Source organism: Bidens hawaiensis, unplaced genomic scaffold (genome assembly GCF_021521415.1).
Source record: "Bidens hawaiensis isolate Kalapana, Puna unplaced genomic scaffold, B.hawaiensis_p1.1 tig00000820_1, whole genome shotgun sequence".
NCBI lineage: Eukaryota > Viridiplantae > Streptophyta > Magnoliopsida > Asterales > Asteraceae > Bidens > Bidens hawaiensis.
In genome coordinates, this window is record NW_027491048.1 from 1,630,765 (window position 1) to 1,657,869 (window position 27,105).

Below are 27,105 nucleotides of genomic sequence, written 5' to 3' on the forward strand. Positions count from 1 at the left end.
CTTTAAAGTGACCCTTGCTCAGGAGGTATCCAATCTCCCTCCTCAAGCCGATGTACTCGTCTGTCGTGTGGCCAAAGTCTTCGTGGAAAGCGCACCACTTAGACTTGTCCTTGAAGCCGACAGTCTTCTCATTCTTTCGCGGCCACCTCACTTTTTCTCCCAGATCCTTCATGGCACAGATCAAGCCATGAGTGTCTACAGAAAAACAATAGTCGGAGATGCAAGGATAGTCTTCATCGTCATCTGCTTCTTCAACTACCCGTACGTTTTGATTGTTGAATTTGGTGTACGGCTTCGAATTGTTGTTCCTGTTCCAGGATCATTTATTCTTTTCGGGGTTTTCTTGTTTGTTTGTCCCCCAAGACAGTCCTGGATCCTTCTGTCTTCTTCCAATCGGATGTATCTCAATGGCCTGTTTCTAACTTCGTCTAATGTCCTGCATGGAGTCATCACTAAATCATCATAAAAGGGGGAGCTCTTCTGAATTCCCATCTTGAATGCTTCAACAGCAGTAGTCATGTCAAGATTTGGGATTTCTAGAGCTTCCTTGCCGAACCTGGTAATGAAATCCCTAAGGGATTCATCACTAGGTTGGATAACACGATATAAATCACTGGTTAACCTCTCAAATTTCCGACTATAGGAAAATTGAGTGTTAAATAAGTTAACTAAGTGAGAGAAAGAAGTAATTGAAAAAGGTGGAAGACTTAGCAGCCATTTCAGTGCGGCTCCCGTTAGTGTGGATCCAAAGCCTTTGCATAGGCAAGCTTCTTTGAGTCTTTCCGGAATAGGATTGATCTCCATCATTTCCTAATACTGTGCTACATGTTCTTCAGGATCAGTGGTCCCGTCGTAAGTCTTCATATTTGGAGTCTGGAACCGCTTCGGGATTTTAGCATCACAGATAGGCGGAGCAAATCTATATACTTTGTGCCTTCCATCAGGTATCTTGGGGATTGGTCTTATGACCCTGGGAACACTGGATATCATATCCTTGAGCTTCTGCAGCTCCTTGGCCATAGCTTGGTTGACACCTGCATCCTGCATGGAACCACGGTTAGCATCTAAGGATAAAGGATCGTACAAGTTACCTCTTTGCTGAGTGAAGGTTGGCATCTCGGATGAGTAGATGGGATAAGAGGAGTCTGGGATAATAGTTGGTCCTCCAGAGGCTATGGTCTTCATGGGGATTACTTTCATGGACTTCGGATGATTGTTGATGTTGGACGCCTGAGGATCCTTGATTCAGAAAGAAGGATCCTTGATTCGGGATGAAGGATCCTTGAGGTTGGGTACCGTAGGATCCTTGTGGAAGGATGGCTGATCCTTGCCGATAATATGAGGATCCTTGATTCTGCTGACCCATGGATCCTTGTTGGAGGTTAGTCGACCTTGGCTGATCTAACGAGAATCCTTGAGCCTGTTGGCCCGTGGACCTTTGTTGAAGGATAGATGATCCTTGCTGAAATAGCGAGGATCCTTGAGCCTGATGACCCATAGATCCCTGTCGAAGGATGGAAGATCCTTGTGAGATCTGAGCCATGGATTCTGAACTGGTGAAATCCAGCATCCTTGGCATCAGAGGGGTGAGATCCTCTGGTGGCCTCTTGTTCTTCTTGAGATCTTCTATCTCACGGAGGATCCTCTGGTTGGTCTTGTTCTGCTGCTCCATGTATGCTTTAACCTGCGAAAACATAGATGAAACATCACTGTTAGTATTAACCACCGGGGCAGCAGCAAGGGTCTTTGAGCTCTGGAAGACTGGTAGTTGCGTCTTGCTCCCAGCAGCAGCAGGCCGTTGCGTTCCCGTGATTGGCGGAGGCATCGGTGGCAAAGTCCTTGATGAGAGAGGAACCGTAGCCGGCATGGTTAATGAAGCAGAGGTTGATTGAGAGGTCACTGATAGTGATATGGGTATGAAAAAGTTGAGAATGATAGAAATAATACGGATTATAGCACCAATTGCCCCACGGTGGGCGCCAAATTGTTTTGGATAAAAATCTGCTAAGGATAATGTATCCAAATCTGTTAAGTGAGGTATAGTGCTAACACGATAATAACAAGTGTGTAATCGTAGTATTGGTGAACGCAAAGGTTTGATTATGAGGGAAAAAACCCTTAATCACGATAATCTTAATACGGTCAAAACTTAACAAGGTAATCTTTGGACGAATTGCTTCGGTCAAGGATTAACGAGTTAATCGTTGGTCGAATCTCTTCGATCAAGGATCAACGAGGTAACCTTTGGTCGATTAGTACGTGATTATCGTAATCTCCGGCACAAAAAACCCCCGGACGGTGAAAACTATCACCGTCAAGTATATTGATACTCAAAGATCGTTACAAGTATTGTGGAGTTAATGATCGAGAATACAAGATAAACTAGTGATTAGAGAGAATGTTTGCTTCTGCTCTAGAGTGTGTGATAGTACATGTGTTTTTTCTACTCGATCATAGCTCAATTAAATAAGAAAATAACAACAACAATACCTCCTAACAAACCGGAAGTCTTTCACTAGCCACTCCCATGACTTTGACCACGTGCCAATAGCCGTTCAGTAGCGAGATAAGCGGAAGAACGAGTCTTGGAGCCGTTGTTGATAATTAAACATCAATCTTCACATGAATTTGTCCACTAATAGCTACATTGAATTAGGATCCTCGATCCACACTCCAGCTAGAGAATACTCCATGAGGATAATTGATGCCAGTACGTCTTAGAATTGTTATACATGTCTAACACATCACCATACTAAACGCAATCATTAGTAAACAAATAATACCGAGGATCGTCGATCCTTTATACCCTGATACATATTTCAAGGATAATCTATCCATAAGATAGTAAAGGATTAAGGATCTTCAGCATAAAATTCATGCCCTAACAAAAATAATGACCAAGAGTTTTACATCTGAGAATTCATGCCCCACCCAAATATACAGAGCATTCACTTATTATTATTATTATTATTATTATTATTATCATCATCTATTATTAATTTATTATTATTATTAAGTACAATGACAACTTTACCCTTCACCATTAACAGTTAACGCTTGGTCAACTGACGGTAGGAGACAAAAAAACCCGCCTGAAAAATGTAATGGCACAACCTTCGTAAACATTCGAGAAAGAGATGTACGAATAAAGGAGCGAAGCTGACTCGACCGGACGGTATTCTTTTTCAGTGGTTAATCCATCCAGCGACGATATTTTCCAGGGAGGCAAATTGCAGATTTTTTCAATAAAAAAGGATTGTCGGTTTTCAATTAATTCCGTTTTTGGTTAGCTGGTTTCCTATTAATCCGATTAATTTCAATTCAGTTTTTTTGATTTGATTTTGACAATTACCTTATTACCCCTCTTTAACATTTTGATAGATTAATAATTAATTAATCATCATTCATAAGGAAGTACATTCGACTGAACCAATTAGGGTTTCATTTTTCAATTTCAATTTCAATTTCAAACGTTCAAATTGAGTACCAAAACACTCAAATCGGATCCAATTAAACAAAACCCACCTGCAATTTCATACCCACATTCACCCCATAACAACATTCAACCCACAAAATGATGCCAAATTCATATTCCAAGAAACGCAATAACAGAGGCGGTGGCCAACAACAACACCACCACCACCGGCAGCAGCCGGTTGCCGTTGCAGAAGCCACCCGGATTCATATTCGACAAACCCTTGAAGAGTTTAGAGCTTCCAATGAAGATGGTAATCAATAAATCCATCTGCGTCTTTTGGGTTTATTATTATTATTATTATTATTATTATTATTATTATTATTATTATTATTATTATTATTATTTGATTATTTGAATGAATCTTGTTCGCATTTGTCAGATCAAGTTAGCATTTTGGTAGATTTTACAGTTTGCAATTTACATTGTCTGTCAGAGATGTTTGCTTCTGTTTTTTTTAAGTACTATTTATAGAATTAAAATTTTATTTTTATTGATTCCAGTTATTACTTATTTTGGTTATTTTTGTTATCTGTGTACTTATTATTATTTTTCTTGATATAATATTTTTAAGTGCATGATGTGTTTGCAGTTTGCCAGTTTATGTTACTTGGGCTATCCATAGTGGGGGGCGACAATGGGGCGAGAAGGGTGACTATTTTGGTGAACACCGCCGCCAGGCGATATTGGGGCGATTTGGGGGGGGATGAATATTTTGGTTTTGGTTTAGGTTTATTATTATTATTATATGTGTGTGTGTGTATATGTTTGTATTTATATATGGAATTATGGAGCTACAACACTATTACACCCCTAAAATAAAAACTCACTCTTTGCTGACTGGGCGTCACATGGCGCAAGTCGCCCCATTTTGTAGCCCATCCACTACACATAGCCTTATTACATGATTGAAATTTATGAAGGATATGTATTTTTAATGATTTCAGTGTACACATTTGAGGCTAATCTTACGAACTTTGAACGTGCGGAGGTGCACAAACTGTGCAAGAAAATGGGCATGAAGTCTGCAAGTTCCGGGTGAGTATTGTTCGTTATGTATAAAAATAAAAGCTTTTCTTAAGTTTGTTTCATGTACAGTATTTAATGGACTGGATATTGTTTAGGTCTAAAACGGGGACTAATAGACGTGTGTCGGTTTACAAGTTCAAGAATAAGTCGAATGATACACAAACGAAGCACAATCTCACGTCGTTTACATTTTCAGAAGAGGGGAAAACAGTTTTAAGGGATTTTTTCTCTCTTTATCCACCTGGTGATTATCGGGAGGCTGAAACAATTGCCACCTCATATAATAAGAATACGGATAACACTCGAATGAAAACGGATGATATGCTCTCGAAACCTATAGTGAAAAAGGGAGAAGTTGCTAAGAAGTTTGAATCACTCGGTGCTAGAATGCAATCGAATCTTAAGTTAAAACAGGTATTCTGATGCTACTTTTATTTTAATCATCAATACGAATTGCATTACATATATTTTTACTTTGCAGATTACTGAAGATAGATCCAAACTTCCTATTGCATCATTTAAGGATGTTATAACTTCAACAATCGAGTCTAATCAGGTTTCACAATCTACTTTTTTTTATATTTATATTTTGTTGGACGTAAAAAACGAAATGGTTTTTATTTATGTTACTTGCTTCAGGTAGTTCTTATATCTGGTGAAACCGGTTGTGGAAAGACAACACAGGTTAGGATCCTTTTATTACGTGTGAATTATTCTTGACAAATTTATTATATTCTTATACTACATTTTGGTTTAGGTGCCTCAATATTTATTGGATTATATGTGGAGTAAAGGTGATGCGTGTAAAATAGTTTGCACACAGCCACGGAGAATCTCTGCAATATCAGGTATCCATCACTAGTAACCTTATAAAACATTCAATAATTTTTTGTAAATTTCTGCAAGGTATATAATGTTATGTTTGTTGTAGTGGCTGAAAGAATATCTTTTGAAAGAGGTGAAAATATTGGAGACAGTGTTGGATATAAGGTATTTGTATATATATTTTACCGTTACACCTTATTTTGTTTTTGTTGGTATATATATTTTTTTTGTTCTTACATTCATTTTTATTATATTATCATTATTTGCCTAGATAAGGTTGGAGAACAAAGGTGGAAGACATTCATCCATCGTGTTTTGCACAAATGGGGTCTTGTTGAGGGTTTTAGTCAAAGCTGGCAACACAAGGGCCGGGAAAGAAAAGTCAACAAAGATGGTCAAAGATGCATTTCCAGACATCACTCACATCATTGTGGTACCATTTAAATTGAATTACTGAAAAAAGAGTGTATTTGTAATAGGAAGTGAATCTTTTATATAATCAAATAATCAATCACTAAAAAATATAAATAGTTTTTAATAAATACATTTTATTCTTCAAGTATGTCAGTCATATTATGTCTTTTAATATATTTATTACCCATATTTAAAAATTTATTGATATGCTGCTACAAATTTTTGCAGGATGAAATTCATGAAAGGGACCGATTTTCTGATTTTATGCTGACTATTATCAGGTGCCCGTTACTTTAAAAGTTTGCACTTTAACTTTAATCAACTCACATGCATACACTTGTTCGAATTAACTTTTTTTTTTTTTTGCAGAGACATGCTTCCTTTTTACCCTCATCTGCGTGTGGTTAGTACAATTATTTTCCACTTTTTATTGAATCTTTAAACTTTTAGGTCCATGGAAACTAAAAGAAAAGAAATTGTTTGGAATCGAATTTTGATAGGTATTGATGAGTGCTACACTTGATGCGGAACGGTTTTCTGAGTACTTTGGAGGCTGCCCAATCATACGTGTTCCCGGGTTCACTTACGATGTAAATTTTGTTTCTTTACCTATGAATTTGTTGTATGTGGTGTTTTAAGTTATTATAAAGTTTATTGCATATATGTTTTAGGTGAAAAGGTTCTATCTAGAGGATGTACTTATGCTTCTGAAGTCAAAGTCAACAAAAGCCAGCACTTCAAAAACGAACACTGATAGGAATTCAGAATTAACTAAAGATTTTAAACTTGCCCTTGATGAGGCTATCAATTTAGCCTGGTCAAGTGATGAGATGGATTCGTTACTAGATTTTGTTTCGATCGATGAAGGATTAAACGTTTTAAACTATCAACATTCAGTGACAGGAGTCACACCACTAATGGTCTTCGCTAGAAAAGGACGAGTCGGTGACATGTGCATGCTTCTTTCCTTCGGCGCAGATTGTCACTTACAGGACAAAGAAGGAAAAACCGCACTTTCATGGGCAGAACTCGAGAATCAAGAAGAAACTTCTGAGATTTTAAGAAAACATCTAAACACGACATCGGTAGATTCAAAAGAAGAAAAAGTTCTACTTGATAAATATTTGCAAGATGCAGATCCCGAGTTAATTGATGTTATCCTCATAGAACAATTACTTAGAAAAATATGCACGGAATCTGAAGACGGTGCGGTACTCGTTTTTCTTCCCGGATGGGATGATATAAACAAAGCACGCGATAGGTTAACATCGGGTAGCTTTTTTAAAGACCAGTCTAAGTTTTTAATATTAGCTCTTCATTCTATGGTCCCGTCTATAGAGCAAAAGAAGGTTTTTAAGCGACCGCCTCACGGTTGCAGAAAGATTATTCTTTCAACAAATATAGCAGAGACAGCTGTCACGATCGATGATGTTGTTTTTGTAATAGACAGTGGGCGAATGAAGGAAAAAAGCTATGACCCGTATAATAAGGTTTCGACTTTACAGTCTTCTTGGATTTCGAAAGCGAGTGCAAAGCAGCGGGAAGGCCGGGCAGGGCGGTGCCAGGCTGGCATATGTTACCATCTTTATTCCAAACTTCGGGCAGCTTCGTTGCTTGAATTTCAAGTGCCCGAGATTAAGAGAACACCTATTGAAGAACTATGCCTGCAGGTAATTAAATTATCGTCTTCTAACGTGTATTATTAGTTTCGAATATTGTTTCTTAATTTATTTAATATTTATTAAATAGGTGAAGCTTCTTGACCCAAGTTGTAAAATAGAAGATTTCTTGAAAAAAACGTTAGACCCGCCTGTCTCTGAATCTATTCAAAATGCAATAACTGTTCTTCAAGATATTGGAGCCTTATCGCCTGATGAAGAACTCACTGAGCTCGGGGAGAAACTCGGTGTGATCCCGGTTCACCCATTAACAAGCAAGATGCTTCTTTTTGCTATATCAATGAACTGCCTTGACCCGGCTTTGACTTTAGCATGTGCGAACGACTACAGAGACCCTTTCTTGCTTCCAATGTTACCTAATGATAAAAAGAAAGCAAATGCTGCTAAATGTGAATTGGCGTCTTTATATGGAAGCCATGGCGATCAGTTAGCAGTTATAGCAGCTTTCGAATGTTGGAGAAACGCCAAACAAAGGGGTCAAGAGGCTCGGTTTTGTTCTCAATATTTTGTGTCGGTTGGTGTTATGAATATGTTATTTGGAATGCGTAAGCAACTTCAACATGAACTTTATAGGAACGGGTTTATACCTGAGAATTCATCTAGGTTTAGTGAGAATTCTCATGATATTGGTATAATTCATGCGGTTCTTGTTGCGGGCTTATATCCTATGGTGGGAAGATTGTATCCGCCTAGAAAGAACATGAAACGGATTGTTATAGAGAACGCTAACAATGATAAGGTTCGGTTGCACCCTCATTCGGTTAATTCCAGGTTAAGTTTTAAGAAAAAGGATGTTAACCCTTTGGTGATTTATGATGAGATAACACGCGATGATGGGGGTTTGAATATTAAGAATTGTAGTATTATTGGTCCGCTTCCTGTATTGTTGCTAGCAACTGAGATTGCCATTGCGCCTCTTGATGATGACAGTGAAGATGATGACGAGACGAATTATGAAGATAGTGATGAAGAAGGTGATGATGAAAGAGTTGATGATAAAATTATGGTGAATCCTGAAAATGTGGTCAAAGTTGTTGCTGACAGGTGGCTTTGTTTCGAATCAACAGCTCTTGATGTCGCTCAGATTTATTGTTTGAGAGAGAGATTGTCTGCTGCAATTATGTTTAAGGTACATGTTTCGATCCATCTTATTATTGCGTTTTTTATGTTTTAAGATCTTTTAAAACCGATTTGTTAATGAGGCGTATTGTGCAGATCACACACCCTGGAAAAGATCTTCCTGAACTACTTGCAGCCTCTATAGATGCAATAGCTAAATCGCTATCTTATGATGGCCTATCTGGGATTAACGGGCCACTGGAATCAATTGACTCGTTAACTTCAATGGTTCAAGAAACTAATATCGGCAGGGGTTCAAATAACTTTCTTAGATCACTTTTATCAAACGATTCACAACAACACTACCAGAAGCATGGGCCGGGGTTCAAACAACAGGTTCATCATTATCCATCTAATTCAGCACCACAAAACCGATATCATTACTACCAGGGGAACGGGTCTAACGGTCCAAAGGGTGAGACTCATAAACGCCATCGACCTTGAAGTAGTTTTGATGGTTATATTGTTGTGATGTATTTCATAATGTTACAAGATATTCTTATTTAATGCAATATTTTGTTGTCATTTTATTAATTACACAAATTGATAACCAAAAATGCATCAATAAACTAATATTATACATAAATATCAGAAACTGTTGAGGGTACAAAAATTGATACTTGGAATTGGGATAGATATAAACCAAATATGGAATATTCAAAAAACTGTCTGGATGGTTTTATAAGATATATTATAATTTAACTATCCTAACCTTCCTATAAACAGCAGAACCTAACCGCTCATTTTGTGTATTAAGTTTGTTAGCTCACAGCTCCTCATGTTCGGTTGATTCACCAACCGTTTCCTCTTGTTTGGAGTCATTTTTGCCATCTGTTGATTCACCTTTTGACTCGTCTGTTGGACTCTCGGTTTCATTCTTCACGGTTGGTTTCTCGATCTTTGGTTTTGGTTTAGGGATTCGATTTGTGCTTGCAACCTGGAAATTATTATGACAGTCACTTATCAGCATAGAAACAAGATAAGAGCGGAAACCTGGAAATAATTAAAATTAAAACTAGAGGTGGACATTTGTTACGGTCAAGAGGCAGACCGGGCAACTTTAGGACAGGTTATTTTGACAAAGTTTCCTTTTAGGTTTATTTATTGTACACGTTTGACTCGTCGGAGATCTAGTAGCTTTCTAATGATAAAAAGAACCGAAAGTATTAATAAAATTTCAAACATGCCTTGTCTTGAAGATCTAGTAGTTTGTTGATAACCTCTCGAGAAGTATATGCTGGAGTGCTGGACGCAGATAACCTGTTAATGGAGTTTCGAGTTTAAACAATTAGGGGTGTTTAAACTTTAAAGCACTAATAACATTGTTTATGTAAAATGTTCTCTGATATAAATACAGAATCAGTAAATAAGCAAATAGCATGGACTCACTTTTGTTGCTCAGCCTCCTTATCATTTAACCACTTTTTGAGATTTTCTGCCTCACCTAATACCTGGAAATGATTTCTTTGAAAATGATTTAAGATATTCAACATTCAACAATAGCAATGTTAGGAAAATGAAAGAAATTCTCACCTTATCAATTTTCTCTTTTGAAATCCATGGTTTTTTCGATTCCCACCCATTAACAATCTGCATACATAAAGAACAATTAAGTTGCAGGTCATATGTTTTGCATCCACGAATTCATAGATCCCAAACATATATAACATATGAATGCAGGGTCTTATTTACCTCTTGAAGCTCAGTGAAATACTGTTTAGCACTTTGTGATGCTTCTGGCCTTGCTGTCAGCTCCTTGTATCTAAAGTATATTTTTACAAGAATAAGTTATGTAATATCATGCCTTCGAAAAAAGAAATTGCATTTACTGCACACCTGAAAAAGATAGGGTCGCCAATAGCTTTGAGTTGATCCAAGCGTTCTTGAAATTGAGTAGCTGAAGCGTCTTCACCATCAGTGTACAACCAGTCTTGCACCTAAACAATATATAAATTCGTTGCAGATTATCAATGAAACGTTAACTTTTACAACAAAATCAACACATTGCTGACCAATTTATGTATTAATTTCTTAAATAATCAGAAATTTACAAACACTTAAAACGACTGGTTATCTGATTATTACAACTTAAGTATATTTTTGCTTATAGAACATATATCCATACATACGCACATGTGTGCATTGAAAGAAAGATAGAAAAAGAGAACCTCGTCAAGCTTTTCAATGAAAGATTGGCGTTGCTCACTGGAAGAAACTTTTTGCAACTCATCCAAATCATCAAGCTGCCACAACACGATAGAATCAACATTAGAAATAAACGCCAGTATGCATCATATGCACACTGCGGGTGTATATAAGAAAAGTATCAAACAGGAAGTCAACCTTTTCTCTGGTGGCATATATGTAAGCTTCCAGATCATTCTTCAACTCTGCAGTCCTCCTCCTTTCTGCATCCTTTAAATCTAGTGCTTCCAATCTAAGCTTACCTTCATAAAGAGAATCTTCTGAGAGAGGTGCAACGAACCCCACACTCTTCTCAGAGACCTGCAGCAGTTGACAAAATATAAGTCAAAATGAATGGGATTGTTTTCCAGTAGAATTCTATGAATCTAGTAACTTCCAAGAAATCAAACCTTTAACGGAATTCTAAAAGTCCTTTTCTTTAGTTTCTTTTCTGTACCAAGATCTACACTGTTTTGGTTATTTTCTGTGGAGTTGACTGTGTTGGTAGTCAAATCATCTGGACTGGGAACATCACTAGCTTCTGCGGAGTTGGCAGAATCTGCTTCAATCGTTAGGTTAAGGGGAACAGAAGCATTATTATTATCCAGAGTCTGATTCTTTCTTGGGACTTCCACCCATTCAGATATTTCAATGATAGCATCTGCACGATCCAAAGAAAGTATGCCACTTCTACTAAGAGAAAAATGAAGATTCGCTTTCACAGGGGATGAAAGGTTGCGTGACATGTACCTAAAGAGTTAAAGAATAAGAAACTTAAAAAACATTTTATTCTATATAATATAAAAACTATATCATTAAGTTTATGGTACTTACTTTTCACTTGCTTCAGCAAGACCAGAGACTACATACTTTGCAAATGTACGTGACGTAACGCCAGGTGGCAAGAGATCTTCATTCTCATATAAAAGTGAAACATCAAAATCCTTGTTGTGAGTGATTGACCGGAACATCTGGGAGATTTTTTAAGATAAAAACTATTACAATCTGGTTCAGTTCAAACATTTCAAATGGGCTGGGCTGGATTGACCAGCAAACAGGTTTGTCTACCTTTTATAAATATGTAATGTGTTAATAAAAAGATTGTATAATGTATTTACCAGCATTGACTTTGGACAAATTTAACCTGTTTGACTATTTCACTTTTGCCTAATTTTTTTTAATTTAGCCAATCTGAGATAAACCAGTACGTAAATTGACTCATTCAAAAGTAAAAAGACAGAAATTGATAAAAAAAAAAAAAGTTTACCTTGATGGGCAACTTCTTCAACCGTGGCACAAGTAATTGTGCAGTGGTTTCATCTTTTACAAGATCAGGACCATCTAGATCCATCATAAATCCATACATAGAACCATCAACCATACCAAGCTTACGGTTCAATTTTATTCCATCACTAAGATTTGCAGCATGTAATGAAGCACCCAGAACTGTAGCCTCATCTGCATCTAGATGTCTGTCAACGTCACTCCTTCCAAGAAACTCTTGAAGCTTAGCCTGTGAATTATACATTAATTCAAAAGTTAAAAACACAAGAAAGAATAGTTTTTGCAACGAGATCAAGAACCCCAATTCCCAAACAAGGATACTCATGAAGGCTTTTGCAATAAAATAACCTTAGTAGCAGAAACTATAACAACATACAGAAAGATCCACAACCTACAGTTATTATGTCTATAGTAGAATAGAAAAGAAATAGCAAAAGACCTGCAACTTTGGTACCCGGGTGCCACCTCCAATCAACTCAAAGGCATATATGTCATCAACCTTCAAACCTGAGTGCTTAAGCAACTCTTTCACAGGGATAATAGATCTTTCCCACAGATCTTCACACAGCTCTTCGAATTTCTGACGAGTTATTGTGCTCCTGGATACGAAGGATACAATGTACATCAAGTTAATTAAAATGTCAAATGATGATATGGACCAACCCAGCGTCATCAATAATGGTGCCACCAGTACCACTATTGAAGGTTATTTGCATACAATGGTAAAAGATTGAAAGTATAATGCACAAGTTACTTTAATCAAAACCTATCATTGGATTAAAAGCTATCATCAAAGATTGCACAGGAAGAACATGAACACCTAATCTAAGGAACCAAGAGAAGATGTGTGATATGTACCTAAAATCACGCTCATCAAGAAGTGATTCAACTGAAATTGGTGCTGCAGTATTTGCACTTAGAATTTCTTTTGTGCGCTTAACCTGCTTCTTCAGTTTGGCCATTGCTTTGGGAAACTTCCTCACATCAATCCCATTCCCAACCTGTTTGTTGAACTCATCAGCAAAGTGTTCCACTAACCGTAGTTCCATATGTTGACCACCAAGCTCAGGGTCCCATCTAACATCTTTGACCTGCACCACACATTTGCTATCAATCAATATCATGATAATAATTTCTCATAAACGAAAGAATGAAATAGGTAACTACTAGAAAACAAACAAGATTACACGTCTGGTTTACTTGAGCATAAACAGTACTAATGCATATCGGCCTCAGTATGTTCTAGCTTTTCATTTTGACTGAGCTTTTGATCCTTCTAAAAAAGTAAACTACTTTCATTAGGCATTAATTTAAAGGACTGTCAGCAGTTGAAATGGCATCCAAATATCCAATGCATAATAATTGGTTATACATTGGTTGCATATAATTCAAGTTTTTCCAATCATACACCTAATAATCTGTAAACAAGGGTGGCATTTTTACGTTGTTTAGTGTGTGAGCTCAGACTGAATTATCTTGAATGCATAACAAATGATTATACTTTACATGCATATGATTCAAGTTTTGCCAGTCAATATCATACACCATGACACATTGACACCAAACAATCTGTAAATAAGGGTGGCATCCTAATGTAGTTTGGTGTGTGAGCTCAGAAACCTTGTTCTAACACATGATATATACTACAATTCACCAATTAGCATATACTTACAAACAAAGCAACACATATATTACAACAAATCACTGTAATGTCGAATGTAGGTACCTGGAACTGATTGGCAGAAACAGTCTTTCCATACTCCTTCGTACTATACGCCGAGAAATAAACAAGAGCAGCATACGTACTCCCAGCTCCCATATCATAAAACACCACATACCTCGACCCATTCGAAAAATCCTTATCAATCCCATACTGCAACGCCGCACCGGAATGCTCATTCACAAGCGAAAGCACATTCACCCCCGCCAGTTCCGCCGCCTGCATCAACCCCCTCCGTTCCGCCTGTCCAAAATACGGCGGCACCGTAATCACCGCATCCTTCACCAACACCTTACTATGAAACTCCGCTAACTTCATACCATAACCTAATATCATTCCAGTCAACTCCTCAGGAGAATATATAACATCACCTATTTTAATTCCTACACTGTTTCTAGAACTATCCTCAACTACATTATAAGGTAAGTACAACGAGTTTAAAAACCTAACGGCGTGAGTTAACGGCTTTCCGATTAACTCACGGACGTGAGAATAAACCGTGTCCGGATACCTAGCCACGAGTCCGGCAGCTTCTTCGCCAATAAGACGGTCATTCGCGTGAAACGCGACTAACGCTGGCGACTTACGCTTCGACATCTCATTAATTGCTACCGATATTGGAGCAACACCTGGTTTTAGGTTAACCACGGCTACTTTAATCCATTCGGATCCTAAATCAATGCTTGAAACGGCTGATTGTGACGGAATTGAGTTTAATAATAATAATAATAATAACAGTAGGAATGAGATTAAAGATAACCTGAGCAGCATTATGGAGATTGATTGATGAGTGATTGTTGAAGACGTGAAGGTGACTAACTGAATATGTGGATTGAACTTTGAAGAAGGTTGTGGAGTGTGTGGTGGTTGGTGACGTGGCAGGTTGACTTGACGTGGTTAGTGGTGGTTAGGCCAATAGGAATTGGACACGTGGGTTGAAGTGACACGTGGTGAGTTGTGATGGTTCTGGTGTGTTGCTGTGGAATATTGGGGTGACTTTATTAAGTCATGGAGTCAATGTTACTAAATAAGTAAATATTCTAAGTCACTTGTTTCCTTAAATAGGATTTAAAAATTTATAAAAAGCTATATGTGTTGTGAACCACCGACACTATTTATGAATGACACATTTCAATTTTGTCAAAAGACATTGGCCACAAGAACACTCAAGATGTAATTAATGGTCATATTCGTTTCCTGTACATTTACCTTTTGTGTAGTATAAATATTACAACGATGGAAATGAAATATCATCCCAGTAGAATTAACAACTCATATATCTCTTCACTCTCTTGTCTATTAGATATAATAAAGATCAATTATCATTTCAATAATCTTGTTATAATTAGAGCTAATATGATAACACGTTATCAGCACGAGCCGCTTATATCCTAACCAAGAAAGGTAATAGACACAAAGGTATCTACATAAGCATCATAAACACTTCTTTAATTATGTACATTAGATATATATCTATGCATATACATAAACTAACTAATATACTGAGTAATAGCAATAATGTGTATAAACATTGTTATTAAAATTTGATAACTATTTTAGAAGTTAGATTTATTTACACTAACAATTCTATTCTTATTATTGTGCATACTAATTATATATATTTTATAAAATAAACTGTATTTAATATCTTATTTATTATCTTACTTTAAAATAATTAATATTATATATACACACACACAAACGGTAATGTTACCGTTATAAACAGTAATATAACCGTTATAAATGGGTTATAAACTTTCACTATAAATAACCAATCATTAACCCCATTTCATTTACAACAAACATTTATCTTATTAAATTTATCCAAGATAAAATTCTCAAAATGATTCACCCGGTTTTGATGTTGGTCACTATAATGCTTATACTACTTCTCATTCTAATTTTTAATCTTCCATCTGAAGATTTCGGCATTTTCTTTTTCTTTTATATGTTTATAGCTCTACCAATGTATTGTATCTCATTGTTGATTGATATATATGGATTCTAATATTTATCTTATTATTTGCTCTATTATGTTTAGCAACAAAATGTCAAATATAGCAAAACTCGAATTCCCTGCACTCAACATTTCTGGAGAAAATTATATGTCCTGGACAGCAAATGTCAAAAGACATTTAAAATCTATGGATGTGTTAGACGCAATCCAAGAATACAATGATTGCTCTGACCAGGATAAAGCAAGAGCTGATGTTTTCATCCATAAACATATTGATGAATTACTACAGCATGAGTATTTTAATTATGATAACCCATATATGATATGGGAAGATTTGAAAAGCAGATTCGGTTATCTAAAGGAAGTTTTACTTCCAACTTCTAGAGATGAATGGAACAGTCTTAGGTTCCAAGATTTTAAGAGGGTAAATGATTACACATCTGCTTTATACCGAATTTGTTCAAAGCTAGAATTTTGTGGGTATCCCGTAACAGAGGAAGAAAAGTTAGAGAAAACTTTCTCCACGTTTCATGCATCAAATATAAACTTGCAAACACATTATCGTTTGCAGAATTTTAAGAGATACTCTGATCTAAATGCATTACTCCTTGTAGCAGAGAAAAATAATGAATTATTGATGAAAAATCATCAATTTCGTCCCACGGGTTCATTAGCAATACCAGAAGCACATGTTGCTCACAAAAGTTCTCATAAAAATTCTGATCATAAATGGGAACAAAGTCGAGGACGAGGCCGTGGACGTGGACGTGGTCATTTTAACAAAAGGTATTTTAATGATCGTAAGCATCCATTCAAATGGAACAATAACTCTTACGGTCGTGGTCGTGGCCGTGGTCGTGGTCGTAACCAGAGAGCCAATAATTATCATGTCCCACACAATACCAATTCCAACCACCAAAATAAATGGAATGAAGCTGGTAGGTCCGAAAACAATGGCACTTCATGTTTTAGATGTGGAAGTACAAACCACTGGGCAAAGGCTTGTCGCACAGCTCCACATCTGTGTGAACTGTACCAAGCCTCTCTAAAAGGAAAAGAGAAAGAAGTGAACCATGTTGATAACTTTAATAATATCAATGCTGAGCTGAGCGTTGAAGACTTTGGGGTGGAACTTTGAAACAAAGTTGCTTGACTACTATAATTAGATGCAATTATTAAGTGTGTTCTCATTATCTTTAATTATGTAGTTTCTCTTTCATGTACTACTTGTGTTTCAATTAAATAAAGTTCTTATTAAAATATCATATGTCTTCGTTATACACTTATTTTTTTCTTAATATTTTTCAAGATTTAAAATGAAAATCACCGGAGCACATGATCAAACAAATGAAGAAGATATATGTATAGCGGATAGTGGAGCCACGCATACTATAGTTAGATCTAAAAAATATTTTTATAAACTGAAACCAACAAAAGGGATCATCAATACAATATCAGGTCCTACAAACTTGATAGAAAGAGTGGGAAAAGCTAATTTAGCATTACCAAATGGTACAAAGCTCAAAATAGAAAATGCTTTATTTTCCCCAAAATCAACAAGAAATTTGTTGAGTTTCAGAAACATATATCATAATGGATATGATACTCAGTCAAGGACTATTAGTAATGAAAAATATTTGCATATCATAAGCAAAGATCAAATATTGGAAAAATTGCCAATGCTCCATTCTGGTTTGCATTATACATATATAAATGTGCCTCAAGCACATATGGCAGTCAAAGAAAATTGTTGCGATTCTGGTATCATAAACTTATGGCATGACAGATTAGGCCATCCAGGATCCACAATGATGAAAAGGATCATTGAAAATACACATGGGCATCCACTGAAAGGTCAAAAGATCCACAAAATAGATAAAAAGCCTCAATGTACATCTTGTTCTCTTGGAAAATTAATTACAAGGCCTTCGCCATTAAAAGTCGATAAAGAAACACCAATGTTTCTTGAAAGAATTCAAGGTGACATATGTGGACCAATTCATCCACCATGTGGACCATTTAGATACTTCATGGTCTTAATAGACGCATCCAGCAGATGGTCTAATATCTCTTTATTATCGACTCGTAATGTTGCTTTTGCAAAATTTCTTGCTCAAATTATCAAATTACGTGCACATTTTCCGGATTATACCATTAAAAGAGTAAGGCTTGATAATGCGGGAGAATTTACATCACATGCTTTTGATGATTATTGCATGTCTGTGGGGATTGTTGTAGAACACCCTGTTGCTCATGTACACACACAAAATGGCTTAGCCGAGTCGTTGATAAAACGCCTACAGCTAATAGCTAGACCATTAATAATGAGGACAAAACTCCATGTTTCTATTTGGGGTCATGCAATTATGCATGCTGGATCATTAATCCGCGTGAGACCAAGTGCAAATCATAAATACTCTCCCACACAACTTGTTTCTGGAAATGAGCCAAATATCTCTCATCTTAGAATTTTTGGTTGTGCTGTGTATGTTCCTATTGCACTACCACAACGCACAAAAATGGGTCCCCAAAGAAGGTTGGGAATATATGTTGGATATGAAACATCTTCCATCATAAGATACCTTGAACCTTTAACAGGTGATGTATTTACAGCACGTTTTGCTGATTGTCATTTTAACGAGACAATGTTCCCAGCATTAGGGGGAGAAATGAAAAAGCAAGAAAGAGATATATCATGGTGTGTACCATCATTGTTACACCTAGACCCAAGATCAAAACAAAGTGAGACAGAGGTTCAAAAAATAATACATCTACAAGAAATTTGCAAATCAGTTACCTGATGCATTTACTGATATAAACAGGGTCACTAAATCTCATATACCAGCTGCTAATGCTCCAGCTCGAGTTGAGATTCCAAGCAAGCAAAATAATAATAATGCACCTCATGAATCCCAAATACGTTTAAAACGTGGAAGGCCAATCGGTTCAAAGGACAAAAATCCTCGAAAAAGAAAGGGTTCTGAGAAGGATACTGACCCTAAGGAAGGAATGATTGACAAAACCTTCCCTCAGGAAAGAATAAATGATATAACATTTCCTCAGGAAGAAATAAATGATTCCAATAAAGAATTGTCAATAAACTATGGTAAATCACATATAATGTGGGATCGAGATGAAATGGAAAATATTGATGATATATTTTCTTATTCTGTGGCAAGCGATATCATGGAAGAAAATGATGACCCTGAACCAAAATCTGTAGATGATTGTAAAAATCGACAAGATTGGAACAAATGGAAAGATGCTATGCAAGCTGAATTAAACTCACTAAACAATCGAAAGGTTTTTGGACCTATTGTCATTACACCAAAATCAATGAAACCTGTAGGATATAAATGGGTTTTTGTGAGAAAACGAAATGAAAAAAATGAAGTTACAAGATATAAAGCAAGACTTGTAGCTCAAGGTTTTTCTCAGAGGCCAGGAATTGACTATGAAGAAACGTATTCTCCTGTCATGGATGCTATTACGTTTAGATATTTAATCAGCTTAGCAGTCTCTAAAAATTTAGAGATGCGCCTTATGGATGTTGTCACAGCTTACTTGTATGGATCACTAGATAGTGATATCTATATGAAAATTCCCGAATGATTTAAACTCCCCGATGCAATAAGCTCAAAGCCTAAGGAAATGTATTCCATCAAATTACAAAGATCCTTGTATGGACTGAAACAATCTGGAAGGATGTGGTACAATCGTTTGAGTGATTATTTGATAAGCAAAGGATACACAAATAATCTTATTTGTCCATGTGTCTTCATCAAGAAGACAACATCAGGATATGTGATCATAGCTGTGTATGTTGACGATCTAAATTTAATTGGGACACAAAAAGAAATTAATGAAGCAATTGCTCTTTTAAAGAAAGAATTCGAAATGAAAGATCTTGGAAAAACCAAATATTGTCTTGGTTTACAAATTGAGCATATGCATAATGGGATACTTGTGCATCAGTCAACTTATACTGAGAAACTCTTAAAACGTTTCAATATGGACAAAGCAAATCCTTTAAGCACACCGATGGTTGTTAGATCACTCAATGTTGACAATGATCCATTTCGTCCTTGCGAAGATAATGAAGAGATTCTTGGTCCCGAAGTACCATACCTCAGTGCAATTGGAGCACTTTTGTATCTTACTAACTGTACAAGACCTGACATTTCTTTTGCAGTTAATTTATTGGCAAGATTCAGTTCATCCCCTACTAAAAGACATTGGAATGGCATTAAACATATTTTTCGGTATTTAAAAGGAACTGTTGATTTAGGTTTATTTTATCCTAACGATTCAAAAGAAGGGTTAGTTGGTTATGCAGATGCAGGTTATTTATCTGATCCCCATAAAGCAAAATCTCAAACTGGATATGTATTTAAGAATGGAGGAACTGCGATTTCATGGCGTTCTCAGAAACAAACACTCATTGCAACATCTTCAAATCATGCTGAAGTCATTGCATTGCATGAAGCTTCAAGAGAATGTGTATGGTTAAGATCTATGTCACGACACATATTGATTTCTTGTGGACTAGAGAAAGATCGAATTCCAACTCCTATCTATGAAGATAATGCAGCTTGTGTCTCGCAAATGAAGGAAGGATATATCAAAAGTGACAGAACAAAGCATATACCACCAAGATACTTTGAGTATACTCGAGACCTTATTAAAGACAATCAGGTTGAAATGAGATATGTCCAGTCCAGCAACAACTCAGCTGATCTTTTCACAAAAGCACTTCCCACAGCAACATTCAGGAAACATGTTCATGATATTGGCATGCGCCATGTACGAACAATGTAACGGCCTGCAATTTGAGGGGGAGCTATATACTGCACTCTTTTTCCATTAACTAAAGTTTTTTCCCATTGGGTTTTCCTTTAGCAAGGTTTTTAATGAGGCAGTACTTCAAGACCCCGACGTTTTGAAAATGTGTCATCCAAGGGGGAGTGTTGTGAACCACCGACACTATTTATGAATGACACATTTCAATTTTGTCAAAAGACACTGGCCACAAGAACACTCAAGATGTAATTAATGGTCATGTTCGTCTCCTGTACATTTACCTTTTGTGTAGTATAAATACTACAACGATGGAAATGAAATATCATCCCAGTAGAATTAACAACTCATATATCTCTCCACTCTCTTGTCTATTAGATATAATAAAGATCAATTATCATTTCAATAATCTTGTTATAATTAGAGCTAATATGATAACAATATGTATATTATTTTTTTTTCTTTAGTTTAAAAAAAAGTTACGAACTTTATTTAGTGTCGGTAAACTGTATTTTATATTTGGTTGTGAAGAACGAGGCATGGTTATCGTGAAAGGGGTCTGATACGAACAACTTTATATGCGAGAATAAGAATGTGTTTCGAAAGATAAAAATATATGTTCTTGTAATAGCATTGGCATGAGTGATGATTATTGTGATACATTTGGTATTTGAAGAAGCTTTTATATTAGGATAATTTTCTACTATTATTTTGATCCGTCTAAACTTTTAGGGTTCATACAGACAAAACTATTTGTTTGAATGTCTACTTTTTACAATACTCATAAGTAGTGATCACATTTTCAAGCCATTGACTTCTTTGCTAGATTAATTTGCCTCTCTTTCATGAATCGCTCTTAGATTTCTCTATTTTGGTGAGAGAATCAATCTCCTTTATCGAGTATTGTTTACATCATGATTTATCATTTAAATTTATACTTTGTAACATAAATCATTTTTATATACTATGTTTTCATATGTTTTCTAAAATCAAAGTTGCTCATACACCTTCGGAATCTAAATTTCTGCAATTTAGTTGTTTTAAAACGGTATATTCTTTTGTTAAGTTACATATAAAGAATAATAGACTCAGTTATATTAATAATTTGCTGTAATTATTAGTTTTAAAGTTAATAAGCTATAAATAGGTTATTAATCATACTATATACTAATATTGATAGTTGACATGAGCAATACCGACCACTAAGAATTCTTATATTATTAATTAGGTCGGTATTCAGTTAACAAATAACGTATGGTTCATGAATGTAGGTCGCATCCCAAACCGTTACATTTTTTTGTGCTAAAATGCATGTATATCTTTTTACGTGGTTCGTAATCTAGTATTTATTAGCAGTTGATGCATTTCTTCTCCCGTTGTTTGTTTAACAAAATATTCATAAACAACAATGAATGCTGGTCAATACAATTTTAGATTACATTAGATATGGATTCTTAGTTGACTTCAATACTTTATACACTCCGAAAGGTATCTATGATTATTTTATCTATATTAATTAGAGCATATAATAAATAATTCAACAAACAATATAAATGTATGAAACAATACACAACAATATGTTTATTTAATATTGTAGTTACAACTTACAACAACTGAAATAAAATAAAATTGTTTATTTTTGTTAAATCAATTTGATGTATTATTGAGCAATACAAATGTAAGAGCACAACATTTAACATACAACACTTCTAAACATACTAACAACATTTTAAATGCGGAAAGTTTTATATGAAATGTTATGCTACTACACATCACATGTAAAATTATTAAGGTGAAAACTTCTAAACATTCTCAACTTAACAAAAATGGAGCACGCGTGAACACCATCAACATATAACATATTTAACATAAAGTGTTGACCGGTGGTTGAATTGGAGACCTTTTTGCTCGGTTGCTCCAATGAAGATAAAGTGCAATTCAAGGACAACATTTGGCAACAAGTACTCACCGTCACTATTTCTTTATATGATGAAGTTGTTAACACATTAAAGATTGCGAGTCAAATTCAACTTTTGACAACAAACGCTATGTTGGGCGCAGGTCCCCATCGAATTTCAATCGTGTGCCATAAATAGTAGCAGATACGGCTCAATACCGGCCGTACTTTCACATTTTGATAAGTGGAGGATGTGACACAATAATCATTTGTATCAACACCAACATCATGGTCAACACAATTTGATAAGGTACAAAAGCATAATGTACGGGACTAAGTTGGAATGTTTCCGTCCTGGAGATATAGTAAACTTAATCGTTTGATCACTAGTCATTCACCGTGCTCTCTTCATACGGTATAGTTGTGAACGCTTAACAAAGACTAGACGAAGAAAACCATTTACAATTGTATGAATGTATGATTTAAGTCATGAGTGACTAACATGGAGAAAGATAACAACTTTCTCTTTAATAAATAAAGATACACTTAACAACTTTTGAACATAAAAGTATTGTATTGTATGATACTGAACAAAGCGGTCTGTACCCCTCTAACCAACAACAGACATGCAAAAATACCATCAGAAGATGATGTCATTGTGATTACAGTGAATCAAAACCACCATCACCAAAATATCATATATCCATTTAACCCCACAGTCACCAATCTATTTCCAATCACAATACAAAATCAACCAAGAACAAAAAGAGACTTGAGACATGGTTATTTATTACTTGGCACCCCTAAAAAATAAATACAAACCAACAACAAGGTTTACATTATTATTATTATTATTATTATTATTATTATTATTATTATTATTATTATTTTCCACACACATGAAATTAATCTAACAAATTGACCAACCCCACAAGTCTTCTATCCAATCCAAACTGCTTGCTTGATTTCAGATCATATGGTTGTTTTTGGATCAAGCACACAAAACAACAAAAACCTTCTTCGGTTTCGGTTTCGGTTTCGATTTCGGTTCTTGAATCATGAAGATGAAGCTTTGGTGAATCTGCACTTGTTTGTTGCTTGACATGTCCAATTTCTCCAAAGACACTACTATGAATCATACATTATTTAAACTAGAAATTTTTAAAAAATCATAATGGATAGATAAAAAAACCCTTAGGGGAAAAATGCAGTAAAACAAAACAAAGCCTAAATTCACGCAGCTAACAACTAAAACCCTAGGCCCTGAAACACTAACAATCTTCTTCAACACACAAATGACCACTGCATATAATTATATAAATATCAACATTCAACAGCAAGCAATACCAATTCAGAATGATCCAGTCATCAACGGTTATCAATTATCATCATCCTTGCCACCACCAGAGGCTTGCGGCGGCGGACCGGAAAGTGACGCCAGCAAATTCAAGTGTCCTTGTGTTATCGGAAGGTAATTACCAACCCTAGCCGCCGACGCCTCACCAATTGTCTCCTGCTGGTGCATAAACCGCCCTTGCTGCGTCGCCATCGCCATCTCCGGCGCCGCCGCAAAGCTCCACACCTGTCCGTAATCCGTCCGCGCCGGTAGCCAGAAACCACCGCCTGCTGCCACCGCACCGGAAGATATGTTATTATTATTATTATTATTATCGTCTTTTTCTACAAGTCCGTCGTCGTCCGGTCGAAGTCGTTTCCCGAGGATGAACGGCGCCGGAGATAGAAACTGCTGGTGATGTTGCTGAGCTGGAGGCTTATTATTATCAAGTGCTACTGAAATTGAGTTATTTGAGTTCCGTACAGCGACAGAGACAGAGGAGAAGCTAGCCGGAGTGGTGCCGGTGCCGGTGGCGGCGATAATAGACGGTTCAGCTTGACGGAGGAGCCACTCGATGGTTTGACCGTCGGACTTGTGACCTAGCTCACGAGTGAGTTGGAAAACCCTAGCGGCGCAGATGATTGGCATGCGGATACGACGGCCGCGGCCGTCGACTTTGCTGTGGCGGTCTTTGGCGGGGGGTTTTTTAATGATGGTGGTGGATGGTGGTTCGGATGTTGACATGGGTGGGTGAGTAAGGGAGTGAATAATATTATTATTGGAGATTAAGGGTTTTTGTGTTGGCTATGGAGGAGGTTATTAGAGAGAAGAAGGTGAAGAAGAGGTCTAATGATTGAGCTGGTGGAAACAGGAAGGCACATGGGTGGGTGGGACCATACTGGAGGTACTGATACAATTACAATTTGACTCTTCACGCGTCGCCTCACAATACTCTTTCACTCGCCTATTACACGCTCTACTAGTAGAGGTATGTATGCATTTTGAATAATGTTATAGGGATTTTACTATTTTAGTCAAAAACTAAATGAGATTTCTTGAACGTTCGGTAACGTTCAGTAATTTTCGTTTAGTAACGTGTGCCTGTTTGGTTTGGGTAAGTCTGATTAATCCTGATTTTGGCCGGATTTAATCAGTGAAGTGGGTGACTAGCGATTAATCGGAGATTAATCAGCGCCTAGTCAGAATTTTTGCAACACTGACTTTAACATATAATTTTCTACTTATACACACACACGTATACATTTTTAAATGTAATTTTCAAGTTTATATATACACAATTTGGTAGGAACCTTGACAAAAAGCGCTGACCAAGTCCGATTAATCCTAACTTTGGTCAGATTTGACTAATGACTGAATTTGCAAATTATCCCAAATTAACCAATGGGGTGAGATTAGCGATTAATCGAGGATTAATCGACACATAGTTGGGATTTTAACAACAATGGGTATGCATATCACTATAATGTTATACTAGACTCCAAACGAAACAATTCATTCACAAGCTTTCGATATTTGATCGATAAAAGCTCGAAACAAGATGAGCACTTTCAAGCTAGAAACAAACCCAAGCCTCAAATAAAGCTCAACTAGTTTTTGAGCCTGAACTTGTACCTTGTATGAGAAGCTCGTTTAGGCTCCCTAACAATCCTTAAGTATCTTTAAGTTTTATCTATTTTTAACTTACATGAATTAATTTCACACTGGACATGCGAGCTCGAGTGGAGGTTTGGCTCATTTAAGATACTACAAGAGCTCGAGACGAGCTTAGACTCATTTAAGGTTTTTTTTTCAAAATATATAAAAAAGATGAAAAACATATATAAATTAATCAATATATAATCTATGAGCTTATCTTGAGCTTGAAAAATCGATTTGCGGGTCAACCTTAAGCTTTAGAAAAAAATACTCGGCTCTTGTAAGTCAAAATGATCCGAGTCTGAGCCTAGTCGAGTTCGGGCTCGGCTCGTTTACACCCCTATGTTATAGTATAGTATAGTAATTAAATGAATACACAATATATTGATATAATGTTGTAGCATATTATAGTAGTTAAATGAATAAACAACATTGTTTATAGTTGTTTTGGAAATGTTAATATATTTTGATACAAGATAAGACATTTGAGTGTTTCAGACCTTAAAGATGTCTTTACGTTCTTTCTAGGTAAATTTATCATGGGTCTAATGGATGACTTGAACTCATATGACTGCAGTGGCGAAGCTTGGACTGAGGTACCGGGGAGGCCGAGCTCAAAATGTATACAAAATTTCACAAACAAAGGGGGGCCGGACTCAAATTTTCGGCCAAAAAAAGGCTAAACTTACACTACATAAAAAAATTTTCGGCCGAAAACGGGTAAATTTACACTACTGCGCAAAAAAACAGGGGGGCCGGGGCCACCCCTGGTGCCCCAATAAAGATTCGCCTCTGCATATGAGACATTATCATGCGACATGGGTATTGTATGTATAGGAGAAGTATGAGTAGTTGCACGGTGTATTGGCTACACATAACCATTTGTGCCATTTAAGAGTATATTTAGGTTGGGTCTCTATACCTTTCTACGTCTTCAAAATTTTAAAGATTTTGTTAATATTTTCTTCTCCATCAGAAGCTCTCTCTATTTCCATCTCCAAATTATAGATATTTTGTATTAGTGAATCTTTATATACAGGGATTCACTATTCTGATCTCTAATATTTAATTAGTGTGGGTCCATGGTTAGGATGAGGAATACGTTGATAAACATGGTGTTGACAAGCTTTTTTCATCATGGAGGAGTAGGTACTTTTACCGGTGCGCGTTGCGACGTGTGGGTTAAATGCATTACATATTTAAAGCTACCATGTGTTGCGGTGGAAATGCAGCAAAAGTTGGTCAGTATCGGTTCATTTTGTTATGGTAAATGTTATATTACGAAAGTCAAAGGGCCAAAAGGTAAACTTGGAATGAAAATTTTTTTATTATTATAGTTAAGGGGTCAAAAAATAAATATGTGCAACTAAAAGTTTATGGGCAAAAAAGTATATATGTGAAACTTTTATGACAAAAGTCTAATTAGACAAATTTTATAAATAAAATAGAGTTTAAGGTCAAAAAGATAAATTTTAAAACATATTCGGATCACATGAGCCCCCTACAAGCCCTTTGGTAATTCTATCATTTATTTCCCCTATATTGTAGGGTCTATGCAGGAAAAAAAGTATATTATTGGTTTTTTTAATGTGATTTGACGACAATATCAATTTTAGCTTTTATATAATTACTAGTTTGAGACCCGTGTATTACACGGGTAATTGATGAAAATTTTAAACTTTAACTATGGAGTGAATTACAGTCAACAAAATCATCATTTATTGTTAATACAA

General features: G+C 36.1%; 2 protein-coding genes and 1 pseudogene across 2 annotated transcripts; 1 reads left to right on the plus strand and 2 right to left on the minus strand.

The window, feature by feature from the left end:
• The first annotated feature begins 3,297 nt into the window (after positions 1–3,297).
• LOC143542157 (DExH-box ATP-dependent RNA helicase DExH6-like) lies at positions 3,298–8,996 on the plus strand. Its single transcript, XM_077034820.1, has 14 exons — positions 3,298–3,728; positions 4,423–4,513; positions 4,600–4,918; positions 4,986–5,060; positions 5,144–5,188; positions 5,262–5,352; positions 5,436–5,494; positions 5,601–5,762; positions 5,972–6,024; positions 6,113–6,146; positions 6,244–6,333; positions 6,415–7,413; positions 7,493–8,551; positions 8,638–8,996. The coding sequence occupies exons 1-14, from the start codon at positions 3,575–3,577 to the stop codon at positions 8,983–8,985; spliced, it is 3,579 nt and encodes a 1,192-aa protein (XP_076890935.1). The 5' UTR covers positions 3,298–3,574; the 3' UTR covers positions 8,986–8,996.
• A 233-nt stretch (positions 8,997–9,229) lies between these two features.
• LOC143542167 (heat shock 70 kDa protein 17-like) lies at positions 9,230–14,719 on the minus strand. The gene is made up of 14 exons (XM_077034821.1): positions 13,736–14,719; positions 12,868–13,100; positions 12,449–12,608; positions 11,993–12,238; positions 11,560–11,696; positions 11,136–11,475; positions 10,885–11,046; positions 10,710–10,784; positions 10,378–10,478; positions 10,234–10,303; positions 10,075–10,131; positions 9,931–9,992; positions 9,729–9,801; positions 9,230–9,478 (listed from the first exon to the last, which is right to left on the minus strand). Exons 1-14 carry the CDS (start codon positions 14,498–14,500, stop codon positions 9,308–9,310), a joined length of 2,652 nt encoding a protein of 883 aa, XP_076890936.1. The 5' UTR covers positions 14,501–14,719; the 3' UTR covers positions 9,230–9,307.
• An 8,997-nt stretch (positions 14,720–23,716) lies between these two features.
• Positions 23,717–24,499, minus strand: LOC143539777 (transcription factor TCP7 pseudogene; annotated as a pseudogene).
• Between the last annotated feature and the right edge of the window lie 2,606 nt (positions 24,500–27,105).

Excerpts from the sequence above, each read along its gene's own strand:
- LOC143542157 (XM_077034820.1), top strand. The coding sequence starts at position 3,575 with ATGATGCCAAATTCATATTCCAAGAAACGCAATAACAGAGGCGGTGGC. Across the intron at positions 5,189-5,261 it reads GTTGTGGAAAGACAACACAG|GTGCCTCAATATTTATTGGA; the intron begins GTTAGGATCCTT and ends ATTTTGGTTTAG. Across the intron at positions 7,414-7,492 it reads TTGAAGAACTATGCCTGCAG|GTGAAGCTTCTTGACCCAAG; the intron begins GTAATTAAATTA and ends TTTATTAAATAG.
- LOC143542167 (XM_077034821.1), bottom strand. The coding sequence starts at position 14,500 with ATGCTGCTCAGGTTATCTTTAATCTCATTCCTACTGTTATTATTATTA. Across the intron at positions 12,609-12,867 it reads CTTGATGAGCGTGATTTTAG|GAGCACAATAACTCGTCAGA; the intron begins GTACATATCACA and ends CTTCGTATCCAG. Across the intron at positions 10,785-10,884 it reads TATATGCCACCAGAGAAAAG|CTTGATGATTTGGATGAGTT; the intron begins GTTGACTTCCTG and ends GTGTTGTGGCAG.